Source organism: Hyaena hyaena, unplaced genomic scaffold (genome assembly GCF_003009895.1).
Source record: "Hyaena hyaena isolate Hyena2069 unplaced genomic scaffold, ASM300989v1 scaffold_40, whole genome shotgun sequence".
Classification (NCBI taxonomy): domain Eukaryota; kingdom Metazoa; phylum Chordata; class Mammalia; order Carnivora; family Hyaenidae; genus Hyaena; species Hyaena hyaena.
This window is the reverse complement of record NW_024080672.1, coordinates 4,392,802-4,411,450: the sequence shown is the minus strand read 5'-3', so window position 1 is coordinate 4,411,450 and position 18,649 is coordinate 4,392,802. Positions and strand designations below refer to the sequence as shown.

Sequence of the window (18,649 nt, the reverse complement as noted above, 5' to 3'; positions counted from 1 at the left end):
GGTCACACTATCTCATGGGTTTTTTTAAAAGAGCATATAAAAAACAAACAATAATAATGAAATAGAAAAGAAATCAAACGAAATTTGGAAAAGTGGAAATTTCCCCGACACCCAGCCTCCTCCTCTAGGGGCCTCCATTCCAATCCTATTCAGTGGATCAAAATTTAAGAACACTTACTCAAGGCTGTCTGGATATCCTTTTCTCCATTTTTCACTTCTGTCAAAAATCCCTTCAAAAATTTGAGACCTCTAAAACAAAAGAGAGGAAGAAATATTATTTTCAAAGTCTACTATGTTGAATGGGTATAAAGAAATGTCAGATATCAGCTTCTTCAATAATATCTTGGACATGGCAACAGAGAGGTCAAGTACATGGCAATCCTTTCTGATTTTCTACCCTGTCATTTCCCTTTAGTTTGTTCTAGACCCTTATCATCTGATATAAGTAAACAGTGGCTTCCAAAATGTGGTCCCAGGACCAGTGGCTTCAGTACCACCTGGGAATTTGTTGGAAATGCTAGTTCTGGGCCCCCACTCTAGGCTTACTGAGTCAGAAAGTCTGAGTTTGGAGTAGAGCAGTCCGTATTTTTAAGAAAGCCCTCCACGTGACTTGGATGCTACCAAAGTTTGTGAACCACTGACTTAGAGAGAACCAGTTAGGTCTATCATCCTGGAATATCCATATCTTATATATACTGTTAATATTAACAATGTTCGTCATCATCAGAAGGGAGGGGGGAAAAAAAGAGTTGGTGTCCTTTCTATTCATCAGGCCTTCTAGAAAAGGCTTTGGGTTAGATCCTCCCCTCAGAAGTCATCTTTGCATGGCACTGTTTTTGCTGGTAGCATTTCAACTACTGCCCCATTCCAGCTGCCTCACCTCTTCAGCCACAAGAGGGCTTCTGTAGCTGAGTTCCTAACCTGGGCTACGTCTGCCTCCACTTCATGCAGCACGATCTTCTGGAGGGTGGTGAACTCTTCCTTGTTGGTTATATACTTCTGATTTACTTTCTGCAGGAAGAACAGGGAAACAATCTAAGAAAAAAATGCTAAAGCTATCCAGTAAATCAGTATAATACTGAGACTCAAACTTGTCAAACAGGCCTCTAAGAAATCAAACTAAGCCTCTATTACCTTTTTCCTTATGTTTTCAAGGTAATGTGAAAATTGAAAAATTGTTTTAAAACTTTTATTTAAAATTTTTTCTTTTATTTTTATTACTTTACTTTATTACTATATATTATATAAATAAATGATAAATATAATATCTAATAATAAGTTTATTACTATATATAATGATATATAATAATATATAAATATTACTTTATAATGTATAATATTATATTATCTTTTTTATTTTTTTATGTTAGAGAAAGAATGAGGGGAGAGGGGCGGAGAGAAAGAGAGAACGAATCCTTTTTAAAAATATATTTATTTATTTTGAAGAAGAGAGAGAGGAAGCAGGAGAGGGGCAGAGAGAGGGAGATAGGGAATCCCAAGCAGGCTCCATACTCTCAGTGCAGAGTCTAATGTGGGGCTTGAACCCATCAACCATGAGATCATAACCTGAGCTGAAACCAGTAGTAAGATACCTAACCGAATGAGCTGTCCAGGCGCCCTGAGAGAGAGTAATCTTAAGCAGGTTCCACACTTAGTGCAGAGTCTGATGTAGGGCTCGAACCCATGATCCTGGGATCATGACCTAAACTGAAATCAAGAGTCATATGCTCAACCCACTGAGACACCTAGGCACTCCTCTGTTGAGAATTCTTATGAGGCTTAAGCTAGAATTAAATAGTCTCAAGGTTTTAAAAATACTGTTTCTGAAGTATTTCTTTTCTGCCTCAGAACTTTTCTTACAGCTGGCTTATACTTTACATCCTGAGTATAAAACTCAACAATCACGTGTTTCTGAATGAGATTTCATGCACTACTCCCTCCAAATATATGGTCTCTGTAGAGACAAGCTTGTATATTCACCTTAATATTTCCAACAAGATCCATTTTAACAGGAGCAAACACTGTAGGGCCAAGTTTGTCTAGAAGAAAAGATTGAAAACATCTTTAAAAGAGCAATTATTTCGAGAGGAAAATATTTATTATAGTGACAAAATTTAGCCTGTTTTTCTCCCCAAAACTTTTATTTTTTGCTTTTAAATAATTTTCCAAACATAAGCTTCAAAGGCTTCTAGGATACTGCCATCACCTTTTTCTATTACACACCACTCTGAGGTAACTATAGTAAGTGTCATGTGAGACTGACCTTGTATGTTCACAGTGCGTATTGTAATCTTTACAGCTGCATTGTCCAATATGGCAGCCACTAGATATGAGGCCACCCAGCACTTGCAATGTAGCTATTTCAACCTGAAATGTACTGGAAGTGTAAAATACTAGTTTTCAAAGACTCAGTATCAAAAAAAGAATATAGAATATCTCATTAACCATTTCTTTATATTGATTACAAGTTAAGATAATATTTTAGATATAGATTATATAAAATATATTAAAATTGGCTATAAAATCATTTTGTTTTGTTTTACTATTTTAATGTGCTTGCCAGAAAATTTAAAATCATATATGTGGTTCAGATATTTCTGTGGAACAGGAGCAACAGAAAATAATGGAGGGGTAGAGCTAAAAAGCCAGAAGAGAAAAAATAATGGAATTCTAAAAAGCACCTGATTGATCAAAAAAAAAAAAAAAAGGCAGAGGCAGGAACAAAGAATGGTAGCTAAAAAGCTTAAAATAGAATAATAAAAAATTAATTAATTGGCTAGAATCCAAGGAAGGAATAAAAAAGAAACAAGGAACAGACAGGACAAATAGAAAATAAACAGCAAGATGACAGAAAGAGCAAGATAGTAGACTTAAATTCATCTAAACAATGTAATTCACTAGATTAATAAAAGTACAGGAAAAAGGACATAACTTCAATAAACACTGAATATGTATTCTATAAAATTAACTTACTCATGATCATAAAAAACTGCTCAATACACAAAAGTCAATTGTATCTGTATGCTGTCAATCAACAATTGGAAAAATAACATACATTTTACAATAGCATCAAAACTCATAAAACTCTAAAATTTATTCCTAACAAAAATGTATAAGGCCTCTACACTAAAAACTATACAAAACATGAAAATAAAGACCTAAGTAAATGGAGAGATACAGCCTGCTTCCAGATTAGAAGACTCAAAGTTGTTTAAGATGTGAATTTCCTAATTGGTTTACAGATTCAGTATGATCTTAATCAAAATCCTTTTCAATAGAAATTGAAAAGCAAAAATTTATTTGGACATGCAAAGGACCTAGAATTGCCAAAACAATCTTGAAAAAGAGTACTAAAATTGGAAGACTTACATTATCTGATTTCAAGCTTTAATATAAAGGCACAGTAATTCAGACAATATAAGTATTAGCATAAGAAAAAATAAACAGATCATTGGAACAAAAGAGGGTACAAAAATAGACCCACACCTTAAAGGTCCAATGATTTTCAACAAAGCTGCCAAAATAATATAAAAGAGAAAATAATGTTTTTTCAAGAAATGGTTTTTGAACTGCCATATTATCGCAAGGGAAAACAAGGACTCTCAACTGTACCTTATACCATATACAAAAACTAAGTCCAAGATGTATAAATGTAAACATAAAATCAAAAGTAAAGGGTATAAAAAAACACAGGGGAATATCTTCATGACCTTGGAAGTAAACAAAGATTTCTTAAGACACCAAAAGCACTATCTATAAAAGAAAGAAAACAGATACACTATAAGGAGCCTGAAATTAAGGCCTCCATTAAGAGCAACTTTGGGCTGCGTGTAGCCCCAGTTCCAGGAAAACGTTCAGCTGAAGCCACCCTCAGGACCCTGGCAATCAAAAGAAATGTGTAACATTCCTGTGGTCCTGTGGTCTGAGTCAGGGACTGAGGATTCTTGCCTAAAACCCCACGTGGGCCCTTTGAACTCACCTCATAATTGGTCATTTTCAAAGGATTCTCAAAGGTCATGAACGGGCGCCTCACAGATACTGAATGGTCAAAACTGTTACCATGGGTCCTGTACAATTATGACTGGTGCTTATGTGATGATGCTATACGTACAACGTGTGCACTGTAACATCCCCATCCCTTACCCCATAAAAACCCTGATCACTATTGTTCAGGGTTTCACCTTGCTGCCGACACCAATAGGCAGGTGAGCCCCTGCTCGAGTTTGTAATAAAGACCCTTTTGTATTTGCATAGGTGCCGGCTCCTTGGAGGTCTCTGGGATTCGCGATTCGGGCATAACAACTGGATTTCATGAATGTAAGAATCTGCTCTTCAAAGACATCATTAAGAAAAGAAATGGGCAAGCCACAGTCTGGGGGGAAATATTCATAATGCATATGTACAATGAAATGTTTTTGAGAATATATAATGAATGCTTACAATTCAGCATAACGAACATTAACTGACTTAAAAAAAATTTTTTAATGTTTATTTTTGAGAAGGAGAGACACAGCACGAGTGGGGAAGGGTCAGAGAGAGAGGAGACACAGAATCTGAAGCAGGCCCCAGGCTCTGAGCTTTCAGCACAGAGCCGGATGTGGGGCTCAAACGCACAGACCATGAGATCATGACCTGAGTCAAAGTCAGAGGCTTAACTGACTGAGCCACCCACGAGACCTGAACATTAACCAACTTTTAAAAAAATGTATTGAAGATATGAAAAGATTTTACAATGAAGGAGATAGCAATGGCCAAGAATTATATTAAAAAATGTTCAACATCATTAGTCATCAGGGAAGTGTAGCGGTCAAAGGTAGGCCACACCAAGATGGACCACTTGGGATAGGAAGATTATTTTGAGTGAAAAACAATCAAAACCCAGCAGATTCAGGAAAAATTCTTTACCCTCCCCTTGATTGTCTAAATTTACATTGGAAAAGAAAGCCTGTCCCAGGAAGAGAGCAATTAGCAGATTCCTCTTTACTTAAGAAACTTATCTGCATAACAGGGCAGCCTTGGTTTTCCAACCATCTCCAGACCCCTGCCGCTTTCCTTAGGTCAGTATATCATGTCAGTCTCATGCTGTCTTTGAAATTTCACGTCTGTGTGGATTCTCCATATGTATGAAATTACATTTGATTTTCTCCTGTTAACTCTGTCTCACGTCAATCTGATTCTTGGACCAGCTAGAAGGATGCTGAAGGACAGAAATTTCATCCTCCCCAACACAAGTTAAAGGCACAAGGATACCACTAAACACTCACAGGAATAGCCAGAACCAAAAATCCCCAATACCGTCAAGTGTTTGTGAAGATGTGAAGCAACCAGAATACTCCCACATTGCTGTTGGAAGTGTATAATCGTGAAATCACTTTTTATAAAGTTAAACAGCTGAACCCAACGAATCACCAATTCTACTCCTTCGTACTTACTCAAAATATGAAAAAATATGCTCACAGACACAATATTCAGAGTGATTTCATTTATAATAGCCCCAAACAAGAAACTACGCAAATGTCCATCAATAGAAGAATGAATTTAAAAATTATGATATATTCATTTAATAGAATACAATTCAGCAATAAAAAAGAATAAACTACTGACACATGTAACAATAAGGATGAAAACATAATACTGAGGAAAAAAAACAGACGCAAAAGAATAGATAATATGATTTCCCTTACATGAGATTTTAGAAAAGATTAGAAAAACTAATTTATGGTGACAGAAATGAATAAAATGGTTGCCTTGGGGTGATGAAGACATGCTAGTCTTGATGGGGATATGGATTACATAGGGATAGGTGTGTTTGTCAAAAATCACTGAATCGTAACACTTAAGTTCTACCTTAAGTTATATCTCAATTTCAAAAAAGATACATAAAATTTCAAAAGGTGAATTAAAAAAGATGCATAGCTAAGTAGGTCATGAGGCACATTTCAACACGTTAGTGATTCCTGGTTCTACTGGCTCTATATAAAAAGTAAATTTGGGCTTAAATTTATACATACAATTTTTAAGTCTTTGAAAAAAAATGTTTTAACTGGTAAAATGTTCTTCATTGTACCCATGGATTTAAAGTTCTGTTCCTCAACTACTTCCACTCTTGCTTTTAAATATGATTTCTGGAACACAAAATTCCCTTTTTTCCTTACACTACTCTGTGGTCAATGTTTGATCATAAGTAGGAATAAAATGGAAATGTGTAATAATGCTTAAGGTCATACAGTTTTAACTGTATGTGGCTGGTGACATGCAGAGATAGCTAAGAAGGGTCACTTCATTGTATATACGGTTCAGGATATTTCTACTGCAAAATAACAGCAGTGAGACAGATTCCAGAGACTAATGAATTCAAGACAAATGCAGTAACCTTACCTAATACTGGAACCACAGCATAACATGATGCCAAGAACGCTTCTGTGGGAATGCCACTGTCTTCCAGAAGTTCAATGTCACTAAAGCTAAACAATTTGGTGGTACCAAGGAGGAAAGAATGAAAATACAACATTAGCACTTTCTGCAATTCAGTGGTAGTCATGAAAACAGCTGCCCCTCTGTAGGGCAAGTCATTTGGCTTGATTTCAGTGATTGTTTTTCTATTATAAAATCGTACAATAAAGTCATTTTCCAAAGACAGTCTAGGAAAGCAAGCTAAAGTTTGTTCACAGAGTTAGCCTCACAATCCAATTCCTTCTCTTCAGGAAGGGGATTCAGACAGGGGAAGCAGAAAAGCACACCCATGGTACACCATCTCCTCTACTCTGTTACAGTACGCCATCATCTGAGAGGAGCGCCAGGACTGACTTTCCAGAAGGGGAGCTGGGGTCCAGCAGTCAGTGATTTTAGGAAGTACGGAGTACCTGGTATTCATGGTACTAAAGAAAGTCGGGATAACTTCTTGGCCTTCTTCCCATGAGGATTCTGGAGAGCTACTTGAGGAGTCTGATCCAGGCTGTGCCAAGCTGCTGGCAAGGTTTTCCAGGCTGTCCTCTCCTTCTTCCTTCATGATCTCACCTTGGGCTGCAAACAGGAGATATTTATTACTAGCCTACTACTTATTTATTATAAAAATTAACACACATTCATGGTTCAATATTTCTAAAACACAGAAAAATATACAGAAATAAAAATCAGTGAAATAATACACATACACACACAAACACACACACACACACACACACGAACAAACTTGGGTTTCAATACACGTAGCTTTGAAAAATGTTTTCACTCAACAGTTCATCATGAGTATTTTCATTATCATTCAATACTTTTTAAAACACCACTTTAATGACCATATAAATGCTGCATCAGGCTCACGTGGAGGGCTCTTAGGTGGCTTCTAAAATTTCAGTGTCTATAAACAGAGTCGATCCTCGTTATCAGTGTATTCTGTATTTGTGAATTTGTCTTCTTGCTAAAGTTTACTGGTGATCCTAAAACCAACGCTTGTGGCGCTTTTGCAGTCATTCGTAGACATGTGTACAGTAATGAAAAATTTGAGGTGCCTGATACACAGGTTCCCTGCTGAGGCCAACCAAGGTGACAATCTGCCTTCTTGCTGCAGTTCTCACACCATACATAAGTGTGTTTATATGGGGTCATGCTCTGTGCATTTTGTTACTGATTGTGCTGTTTGCAAGTGCCCCCAAGTGCAGGGCTGTCTAGTATTCCTAAGCATAGGAAGGCTGTGATGGGCCTGATGGAGAACATACATGTGTTAGGTGAGTTCATTCAGCCACGAATGACGTACTGCCATTACAAAAATTGGCCATGGGTTCAATGTTGATGACTCAACAATACATATTATGTAAGGTGTCTTTAAACAGAAACACACATAAAACGAGGCTATACACATTGATCAGTCAACCAAAATGTGAATAGACATTTGTAGGAACCTAACTTAGTATTTCCCCTGAGAGCAACGGTTCAGTATTTACTAATTCAGTGTCTGCAGTGACTTTACTAACAACCATGAATAATGAGAATCACTGTAATGTCATAAAGAACATCCCCGTCCACAGATATCTGTCCTTAAACTTGACTATCCCTGAAGACAAACTCCTAGAAGTAAAATTATTGGGTGAAGTAAACTACAGTACTGTTTCCATAGAAACTCTCCTGTCTTTATTATTTATTCAAGGCATAAGACATCAGCAATGTGTGGATGGCTTGCCTCAGATTATTAGCTATGAAAATGCACCTTCTCTGTCCCCAATTCATCTGGAAAAAACAGGGTCTTTTTTATTTCGGGGGAGATGAGCAAGAAACTTATTTAAAATTTTATTTTCAAAATATTTATTAAACACAACACAATTAAAAGCTCTAATACAAGTATCTTGAACTGATCTGAAGTTAGTTTTAGTGTTCAGAGACAAGGGAATCAGCAAATTTGAAAGGGTGGCATAACTACAAGCTATGACCTGAAGTGTGGGACTCTGGCTGGGTGAAAACCTGCTGGTGGTGGGGGAATGGTGACATCCCCAGGCTTTACCAGAAACCAGGAGGGCAGCAACCTGATCTGCCATAACTTTACACTCTGTTAAGTCTGACATCATAGTTTAAGTTCAAAGGATCTTGAGATTGAGAGTAGGGGGCCAGTGAAATACTCATGTTCTCTAAAAAGTCAGCAGGGCCAGCTGCTGCTCACCACTGCTCGCTGCAGCCCACAAACGTCACAGGTAAGAACAGTGAGTGTGAAAACTCTCTTCATTCTGCCCTTCCAACCCCGGGTCAGACGGGACGGCACAATGTTGTCCAGTGACCTGTGTTAGCCAGCTAAGGTCTGAGGCGAATGTCTATCAAGTGTCACATCATGGATAAAGAATCAAACTCCCGAGATCCTACTGTTCGTTCGATGGTTTGCTTCAGACTTTACTTTCGTTTTTACCTGTTACATTATCATCTGCATTTTCTTCACTTGATATGCAGCAATCTGCCTCTGCAGGTTTCAAATATAAGGAGCTCTTATTTTTCATTAGGATTTCTTCATCATCATTTACTTCCATATGTAAAGATCCATTTTCACAATTGTTTAACTCCGTTTGCCTGAAAATTTTTTATAAGGAAAAAAGCCACAAAGTCCAATTATTTGGTCTTAAATAGGCTGCCCAGCTAGATCTTACTTTAAGAAAGAGAGTACGAGTTCACAAGCAACAACTACTTTTAGCAGTGATTGGAAACCACTATTGTTAAGTCAGCGTATCTCTCAGCCTCCTGCCTCCGAGGCAGGCCTGTGACGGGAGCAGGCCTGTCTGCCAACTGGAGGTCTGAAATCAGAGAGCCCACTCTGGGCTTCTCAGGGGCCTCTCCCCATTCACACTGCCTGCTCCCCACCAGCAACAGGAAACAGTCATTGACAGCTCTTTGGTTTTTAATCAGTTTTCTACATGGACCCATTTAACAGTTTACTAGCTTTTCTCAGCTTCTCCCTGGGAAGCTTTCTCTGTCTCTTCAGCTCTCAAAATCACTGGCCACTCGTATGCAATTTCCTAGCAGTTAACTGTGGAGAAGCTACATGCTGTGGTCAGAGGAGAATACTCCCTAAAAAGTTATGTCTGACAGAAAACACCAGAACACAGGATACATCCTGAGCACTGGCTGCCCTTTGGGGGTAACAGGAAAGGTATTTAACATGCCAAGTGGAACAGCTGATTCTGTTAAAGGGACAACCATAACATCTTATTGTAAGTGATTAGATCTAGCCAAGTAAGAACAAAGATATTTCCTAATAAAAACAAAGGGAAAGGGGCCAAGCTATATGGTGATTCCAGGAAAAGTATTCATTTTCTAAAGAAATGCCGTATTTCAACTTAGCAATTAAAAACGTAAGAGGATATTAAGGAAATGTCACACACAAAAATCTACAAAGATATTCTTAGTAGAAATATCTAGAACGAGAAAAAAAATGTTAACCAAATTGGAATAATCCTTGTACTAAAGCAAATAATAGTATACAAAAAAGATGAGATGTTAAATAGTAACTTGAAATGACAAATATAGGGAGTAAGTAAAAATACAGGAATGCTTATATAAAATAACTGAATAAAGTTCTAAACAACTATGGAAATGGGTACTTTTTCCCTAAAATCGAAGGCACATTTAGAGGAACAGTTTGGATTTTGATATTAAGTTTTTTTATTCAACCTGTAAAGCTACCTAAGATTTTTACTTTTAAATAACACAAAATCATACTGTGTTTTCTGGATGAAAGTACACTGAAGTCAATGTCTGGCACCTCCATGAGACAGGCAGCTGCGACCCTCGGCACATTAGAGAGATGAAAAGTTATAACCTGTGGAGGGCAGATTCATCCACAGATGAGGGAAAATGCAAACATCTTCCTGGGGAGTCAGTGCTGAAAGATCTGCATTGCTTCAAGCTCAGCCCAAACTGGAAGATCTGATACTGTTTCTTTCTGGTGCCACCCCAAATCATGATCAAAATATTTTCAGTTTTTTAAAACAAACAATAAAAAACTATTTTTTATTTTTAGAAAGAAGAAAAAACCAAGAGTTACTGTACCTTTCCAATGAATTATGAATCGGTATAATAGGATGTTTCATCTTTAAAAGAAGCAAAAAAATGAAAGCTGTATGTTAAACTTCCAACAGAGCATATTCAGAGTCTTATCACATGTAAAAATGGTAAATATGATCACAACATAACTGCTTCCCTCAACAGGAACAATTTTAGATTGTTCCCAAAAGGGAGTCATTGATCTCAACCAGTCCTTTGTATTTTTTCAAAGAAGTATCCCCAAATTTCTAAGCAAAAGGAAGATGGCTCTTTTGAGGGATCTAATTACATAGCGAAACTTTCATGGTTGGCATTCTCATAATTAAGATTATGATGCAGCATTGTTCCGAATACTAAAAGTATAAACAGTATGGAGGTTCCTACCCTTAAGGTAATTTCTATACAGAGTAATGCTAAAACAGGGACTTGCAGAGAGGAGGAGCTCACAGCCCAATTTAGAGATTCAGGGAAGGAGAGACTAAATCTTGAAGGATGAGGAAGTGCTAACCAGGGAAAGATAAGTGAGAAAGAACAGCATTCTTGGCCCTGGGAAATGGTGCAAAGATGTCAGGGGAGATATATGTTGTTAGTATGGTCAGCCAGGTAATGACAAAGAGGCTGGAAGTGTGGGAAGGGGTTAAGAAGTCCTGACTTTAACCTTTGGCAAAGAGGAAGGCACGGAGTGGTTTAGGGTAAAATGGTCCAGTTTATACTGCATGAATGGAAACATTGTCAGCTGCCTGGAAGGTCAGGCTGAAAGCAACTAGTTAGAAGGCAACCACCGATCTTGGCAAGATTCACTGGACAAGGAGGCTGAAAAGAGGCTAGCTACATCAGAGACATCAGATAACTGACCAAAACAAAGGGATATGGGGGTCTGAGGACCGAAATATATAACTAGATATAAAGGGAAGTCTATTAAAACAGTGTCTTTCTTAGTCACTAAAGGGTGATGGACAACACTGTTCACTATATCACTTTTTAACTTTTCTTCATGCCCTTCTGCAGCCAACCTGTGCTGGCCTTCACCTTGTTGGACTTGAGCATAGCCAGCTGCGGTGAACCTGGTGGAGTGCGATAGAGCAGTTCGGAGGTGAAGGCTGCATTTGCGATCTGCATGCATTCTTCCAAAGTCTTCAGGAAAGTATTGCAGGTTGATTTCAGCAGAGTTCCCACATCGATTCCCTCCTACGAAACGAGAGTGGAGGACTTCTTTACTTTGCCAAAAAAGAAAGCGCCTAACTGTGGAATGTCCTTAAAAGGCTTTTGTCCACAACATAGCAATAATGTACCCACCTATTTTGCTGGACAAATATGTACATCAGTTACAAAAGAAAAATACTAAGTGAGTCCATTTTATCTCCTAACCATAGACAAGCCTTATCTTCAGTCTGACCCTTCATACTCACACTCCCTGCTCCAGATGAAGGCAACAAATTCCTTCAATTCAATAGTATTAGATGCTACCACTGTGCCAGGTGCTGGACACAGAGCCCTCAGGGAGTCTCCAGTCTTATGTAAAGGGGTGGCAGGCATGAAACAGGGAATCACACAGACTAAAGATCAGTGTTAATCAATGGAAAAATGTCTCCCATTGCCTGAGTAAAAATGAGGGTCTAGAATAGAAGCATTAGAGACCATAAATTATTCATTGTTTGCTTTCAAATGGGGTTTTTGGCTTTTAGTACAGATGAGTTTGAGAGGTTTTAGCAACTGTAATTCTACTGAACATCATTTTTCCCCCAGTTATTTTACTTGCTCAGGGTGTTTTTCCTCTGAATATTGATATTAGTAAGTTGTTCAGGAAAGTGAGGCCACACCCTGACTAGAGAGTACAGTAAACACATCTTAGTGGTATAAAAGAAACTAGATTGGGCCCAAGATGGAGTCTCTCATGCTAAGCCTCACATTAGAGAGCCAAAAACTTCAGGGGTGCCTGGGTGGCTCAGTTGGTTAAGCATCTGACTTCGGCTCAGGTCATGATCTCACAGTTAGTAGGTTCGAGCCCCACGTCGGGCTCTGTGCTGACAGCCAGCTCAGAGCCTGGAGCCTGTTTCACATTCTGTGTCTCCCTCTCTCTCTGACCCTCCCCTGCTCACACTGTCTCTCTCTCTAAAAAATAAATAAAACATTTAAAAAAAAATAAAATAAAGGGCGCCCGGGTGGCTTAGTCGGTTAAGCGTCCGACTTTCGCTCTGGTCATGATCTCGCGGTTCTTGGGTTCGAGCCCCGCTTCGGGCTCTGTGCTGACTGCCAGCTCAGAGCCTGGAGCCTGTTTCAGTCTATGACTCCCTCTCTCTCTGACCCTCCCCTGCTCACGCTGTCTCTCTCTCTCCTAGAAATAAATAAAAAACATTAAAAAAAAAATTTAAAAAAATAAAATAAAATAAAATAAAAAAAGAGAGCCAAAAACTTCAGTTTCTATGCCTGGTTGTCCTAGACAATGCAGGCCTAGGGCCAACCAATCAGCACAAGTTACCTGACCCAGCTCCAAAATTTCCCTTTGCTCCACATGAGGAAAGTTAACCCTGCTTTAACCAATAAGCAAATATCCAGTAGAACTTCCTTGTTCCTGCTCACTTTGGTCTATAAAAATCTCGAGCCTTGTACAGCTTTTCAGAGCTCCTTTCTGTCTGCTAGATGGGATGCTGCCTGATTCGTGAGCTGCTAAATAAAGTCAGTAAGATTTTTAAAATTTACTCAGTTGAATTTTTCTCTAAGAGTGGCCTCTAGGGGTGCCTTGGTGGCTCAGTTGGTTAAGCATCCGACTTCGGCTCAGGTCAGATCTCACAGTTTGTGGGTTCAAGCCCCGCATCAAGCTCTGTGCTGACAGCTCAGTGCCTGGAGCCTGTTTCGGATTCTGTGTCTCCCTCTCTCTCTGCCCCTCCCCCACTCATGCTCTGTCTCTCTGTCTCGAAAATAAATAAACTATTAAAAAAAAAAAAAAAGAGTGGCCTCTACATTTCCCTCAGTTTTGTATTTCTAACAGGCTAGCAGGTGATGTTACTGGTTTTGGACCACTAGGATTCTGACACTGATTATCATGCATGGGCTTTCTCATACCACCAAGTGAATCTTTGACAGCAGGTGGGTGTCTACAATTCAACTACATCGTGACACCATCTACCTGAAGATAAGTGTCAGATTTCACAGGTTAAGGGCTCAGTCCCATAGGGCTGCTCCCCACCCCTCACTTCAGACACCAATGTCAAGTCCAGCTTGTCACCTGTGCTTCTGACTGACCTGCTATAGGTTGGAGGTTCCACCCCCTCCTTTCAGTTGATGTATTTGCTAGAGCTGCTTACAGACCTCAGAGAAACATTTCACTCACTGGATTGCCAGTTTATTAGAAAAGGGTATAACTCAGAAACACGCATAGGGCAAGGCACCTGGGAACAGGCTCAGAACTTCCACGCTCTCTGATTACCTTCCCTGAATTTTCATGTGTTCACCAACTCAGGGGCTCTCTGGATCCTGTTCTTTCATTCATAGACACATTGATGAAATCATTGGTCACTTGGGATTAACCTCAATCTTCAGCCCCTCTTCCTTCCCGGGAGATGAGGTGGGGGTGGGTGAGTGGGTCTGAACCGTTCCAACCCTCTTATCATATAGGTTGGGTCCTAGGTCAACCAGCCCTCTGGCTTAGGCACGTTCCAAAAGTCACCTCATTAATGTAACAAATGATAACTCAATCATTCTCATCACAGGAGATTTCAAGGGTTTTAGGATCTCTGCCAAATACATACTTCTTACAAAGACCAAATATATATTTCTTATTATAAATTCCAATATCACAACCATAGTTTCATGAGCAAGTTCTCAAGGCACCCTTGAATTAAAAATAGCTATGTTCACATTTTCCCTTCCCATTAGACCAGGGCTTCCCTACTTTGGCACGACTGACAGGAGGGGCTGGCTTGATTCTGGAGTGGGGGAAGAAGGTGGGGGAGTGCTCCTGCTCACTGCAGGATGTTAAGCAGCATCCCAGCCTCTATGCAGTAGATGCCAACAGCACTCCTTCAGCTGTGACGACCAGAAATATTTCCTGACATCCCAAGAGCGGGACTGAAATGTTCTTTTGGTACCCCTCTTCTCCCCTCCCCCAGCACAGCATCTGGTATATGACAGACAGTTGCTGAATGAATAGGAGAACCCAAAAGGAAGTGAATGAAAATGAGTTAAATCACCCTTATTTAGAAAAACTGAAAGCACATATACTACTAGTAGCATAATGTTCTACTAAAACCATTAATTAGAACCTACAGGTTCTTCATTTTTGTAGGCATTGTTGTTCAGATTATTGCTACTCTGAGAGTAGAACAGAGACCCTCTGTGGGTAGTGTGAGCCATTCAATACACAACTTAACACCAGACAGATCTTTTAATGTATTTTTAGAATGCATGAATGACAGCTTTATTAAACATTAAAAAATCACAATCCTTACTGAAAAATGGACAGAAAAAAAAGCTGTGTCTCCATCTTTGAAAGCATGAGTCTATCCTAAAGCACAATTACTATTTCACCAATAAAATCCTGTTACAGGGGTGCCTGGCTGGCTTAGTCCGCAGAGCATGCAACTCTTCATCTCCATGAGTTCAAGCCCCATGTTGGGTACAGAGCTTACACAAAATCAAATCAAATCTTGTTAGTCTCATCAAAGGTGACAGATACACATTACTGAAAAACATGATGCTGGCACATTAGCAGCCACACCTATAGAGGTAGCTGTGCTAGACCAGTAAGGCCGTATTTTAAAAAGGGATGCAAGGAGAAGCATGTTTTAGTACACCAGCACAATGTTAAAGGTTCCAAATGGTATCAATTAATCCTGAATTCATTCTGTGAAGGAAAAATATATACTGAAATGCACACATTTCTTCTCTGTTGAATTTTGTTACTTTTTTCCTCTGAAAAATAGTAAATTCCAAAATAGTCAGGGACTGTGTGAGAGTTAAGCATTACCTGTAAGCAGTATCTGGCACTACTTTTCATGTGGCTAAGATAAGTAATATTTTACCTCAGAATTGGACACACCAATTGTGGTCGCTTCTTTTGTTTTATCTACTTGCTGAACAAGGAGGTCACAGTAGAGTCTTAGTTCCGACATTTTGGTTTTCAAGTTTTCAGTGTTTTCAGCAAACTCTAAATAACAAAATGATGATAATGTAATTACCAGGATGAATAAGCGATTTACTAGTTAGCATACCATTGAGTGGAATATAGAACCTGTATCTAAAGTCAGATGTTTATGGGGCACCTGGATGGCTCAGTCGGTTGAGTGTCTGACTTCGGCTCAGGTCATATCTCACGGTTCATGGGTTCGAGCCCCGTGTCGGGCTCTGTGAGGACAGTCAGCTCAGAGCCTGGAGTCTGCTTTGGATTCTGTATTTCCCTTTCTCTCTGACCCTCCCCTGCTCACACTGTCTCTCTCTCTCTCTCTCTCTCAGAAATAAATAAAACATTAAAAAAATAATAAAGTCAGATGTTTATGGTATGGGTTACAGATAGGATGTATGTGAAGGTATGGGGGCAAGAAAAACAGAAAAAAAGAGATTTCTGGTCTTTTGTAATCTATATTATTTGTTGGGCCAATGTACTACTGAATGATCACCTGTACAGGAAGAAAGATACAGCATACCTTTTATCCCTTCATGTCAGAACTGGGAGCAGAGTCAAGAGTTCGGAGTTTTGGTCTCATCTGCTACACAGTTTTCCCATCTGTAAAATGGGGTCATAGCCATCTACCTGCTAACAGTACTCAAAACTGGGAAACTGTTCTGTAACGTGCAATTACCACTAATAAGATGGCTTGGTTAATTCATAGAACTGGGTCAGCATGCCATTTGTCAAGGCTAATGGCACCCTCTGTGCACCTGCTGCACCCTCATTAGCACAGCACCAGCTGCTCTGGCGCTGAGGGATCAGGTAGTCATTATCACCTGCTTTTTGTCCCATGAAAAAAAGCTGCATGTTACAACCTGATCTGAGTCAAAGCTCACGGTATCTAGAATTTGCTCTTGATTTAGCATTAAAGAAAAACCAAGGAAGAGGCCATTGTACTTGAATGAGTACACTTCAAGAGTTAAGCACATCTGCCACACCTGCCATGAGCAACCCCTCCCCCCAATCTCCGCCAATCTCTTCAGGTGTATATATACGGGGAGGGGGCTGGGAAGGTGGTGGTTAGGGCTCAGGCAGTAAGCCCTGGCACTCTTCCCACAGTCCACATAGAAAGTTGTGCCATGGTTCTCAGTAGTCCTAATGATGTCAAGTCAATGAGCATTAAGCAGCAGCAACCTGACAAGTGAGTATCCATCCCACGCCAGGGAAAGGGGGAGAAGTGGGGTCTAACTCAGAAAGCATTCTGATCCAAGGCTCAGCTATTCTTTACCAAAGGTCAACTCTGTGCCAGACTGGGAACTAGACAGTTTTGTATAATTATGAATCCTATGGCAATCCTTCCAATGTAGGTTTTCATGTCTTTTTAAAATATGAGGAAGCTGAGAATCAGAGAGATTAAGTGACCTATGCCCAAGGTCAAAAGCAAATACCTACAAAGCCATGATTTGAATCCAGCTGTTCTTGGCTCCAAAGCCTGTACTCATTCTATGAGATGCTGAGAGAGAGGAGTTAGATGCAAATCGTGGTTTAAATTCCAGAGAAATATGGCATTTGTAGGATACAAAAAGCTGGCTAGGTGGTCATAGGCAAGATACAAATATGGGAACCCACAGATGCCAGTGGATGATTCCCAAGGTTCCCAGACTACAGGACAGTCAATACTTGCCTTTTTCCTTCTGGGTCCTACTGTCTGTCAGGCAAGCCTTGGCTGACCCCAGGGCTACCAGCCACCGCTGTCTCTCAGCCACACTTCTGGCCTTCAGGTAGAAATACTGCTCTCCAGGGATTATCAGGTCCATGCGTGTGTTATCTACAGAATGAACTGGGAGCAAGGCAGGAGGAGGTCAGAAACTTAAAAGAGTAGGGGGTGCCTGGTGGCTCAGTTGGTTAAGCGTCTGACTTTGGCTCAGGTCATGATCTCGCCACTTGTGGGTTCAAGCCCCGTGTCAGGCTCTGTGCAGACACCTCAGAGCCTGGAGCCCACTTTAGATTCCCTGTGTCCCTCTCTCATTCTGCCCCTCCTCCGCTCGTGCTGTCTCTCTCTCTCTCTCTCTCTAAGAATAAACGTTAAAAAAAAAATTAAAGATAAAAGAAACTTAGAGCTCTAGTTGGTGCCCCACCCCACCCAATTCTTGAGCTCAACTGATGCCGATCATTAAAGGCTTCTTCCTAGGGAGGATGCCAGCCAATACCACCTCCCTTAGTTTATTTCTCTCTTCCTAGATGCCTCTGCTGATGAAAAGGAAAAACGCTGCCTGGCTCCAAGGTATCGCCAAGACTAAAAAAGAAGCAATCAATTCTCCTTATCAGAATAGAAATAGCATCTTTCTTTTGTTTTGTGTGTGTAAGGTGTGTTGCTCTGAGGCCATAAAGGCTTGCATGCCAGTAAGGAAGAGTGTGCCTCTGGATCCTCTTGTGTTTATTGGAAAGCAATCAAGAACACTCTATTTTTCCTTTCCTACTGTCCTTCACAAGTTAGAACAAAAGAGTGAAAATTACCTCGGAGACATTCAGGAGAAGAAATAAGTAAACCACACTCTCTTTCAGCCCCTACCTCACCCTCAAAATATTCTTCTGTTTTGGAGTCTCATCTTCTCAGCATGTCTCAAGATGTCCCCAAACCAAGAAGTAAAGGCTATTTGCAGCTCTTTATGCATTTGCTTATTTTAAGTAATGAGGTGGTGGTGAGAAGGTGTGTGTGTGTGTGTGTGTGTGTGTCCTGATTTATACATAAGAAGTGTTTGATGTTTACTGATGCTGCAGTAAAATGACTTACATAAACTTTGAAAATAGTCCCTGGTTTCAGGTGAGCCAGTGAATAAAGAATGAGCACTAGATGTGTGGTGAAGCGCACTGCTCTCATTTATTTTGATACCTTTTAAACAACCTCCCTGTAAAAACTGTCTGCAGTTTTGGTCTTATTTGTAAGGCTTATTTATTTGTAAAGCTTTCTTTTGGGACACACCACTACGTATCTTTGTACTACAGAAAACAGCAGAGAAAGGT

The 18,649-nt window shown here is 39.8% G+C and overlaps 1 protein-coding gene and 1 long non-coding RNA gene across 3 annotated transcripts in view; one reads left to right on the top strand and one right to left on the bottom strand.

Moving 5' to 3' along the window:
- The window catches only part of PLEKHA8 (pleckstrin homology domain containing A8), a 56,791-nt gene that overhangs the window by 16,062 nt on the left and 22,080 nt on the right, over nucleotides 1–18,649 (bottom strand). Inside the window, exons 3-12 of one of the 2 annotated variants that reach the window (XR_005527973.1) lie at nucleotides 17,310–17,465; nucleotides 15,540–15,664; nucleotides 11,548–11,706; nucleotides 10,525–10,565; nucleotides 8,891–9,048; nucleotides 6,864–7,023; nucleotides 6,379–6,464; nucleotides 1,981–2,039; nucleotides 922–1,011; nucleotides 179–249 (exon numbers count right to left, since the gene is read on the bottom strand). Coding sequence is in view for 1 of the 2 variants with exons in the window: in XM_039229875.1 (XP_039085806.1) it covers nucleotides 179–249; nucleotides 881–1,011; nucleotides 1,981–2,039; nucleotides 6,379–6,464; nucleotides 6,864–7,023; nucleotides 8,891–9,048; nucleotides 10,525–10,565; nucleotides 11,548–11,706; nucleotides 15,540–15,664; nucleotides 17,310–17,465 (1,146 nt within the window). In the remaining variant the exon portion in view is untranslated. Of the gene's footprint in view, nucleotides 1–178; nucleotides 250–880; nucleotides 1,012–1,980; nucleotides 2,040–6,378; nucleotides 6,465–6,863; nucleotides 7,024–8,890; nucleotides 9,049–10,524; nucleotides 10,566–11,547; nucleotides 11,707–15,539; nucleotides 15,665–17,309; nucleotides 17,466–18,649 lie in introns of both variants that reach the window. The other variant, XM_039229875.1, reaches the window with a different exon arrangement.
- LOC120230310 lies at nucleotides 4,261–11,589 on the top strand. Its single transcript, XR_005527974.1, has 3 exons — nucleotides 4,261–4,317; nucleotides 10,496–10,646; nucleotides 11,527–11,589. It is a non-coding gene; the product is annotated as an uncharacterized LOC120230310 (long non-coding RNA).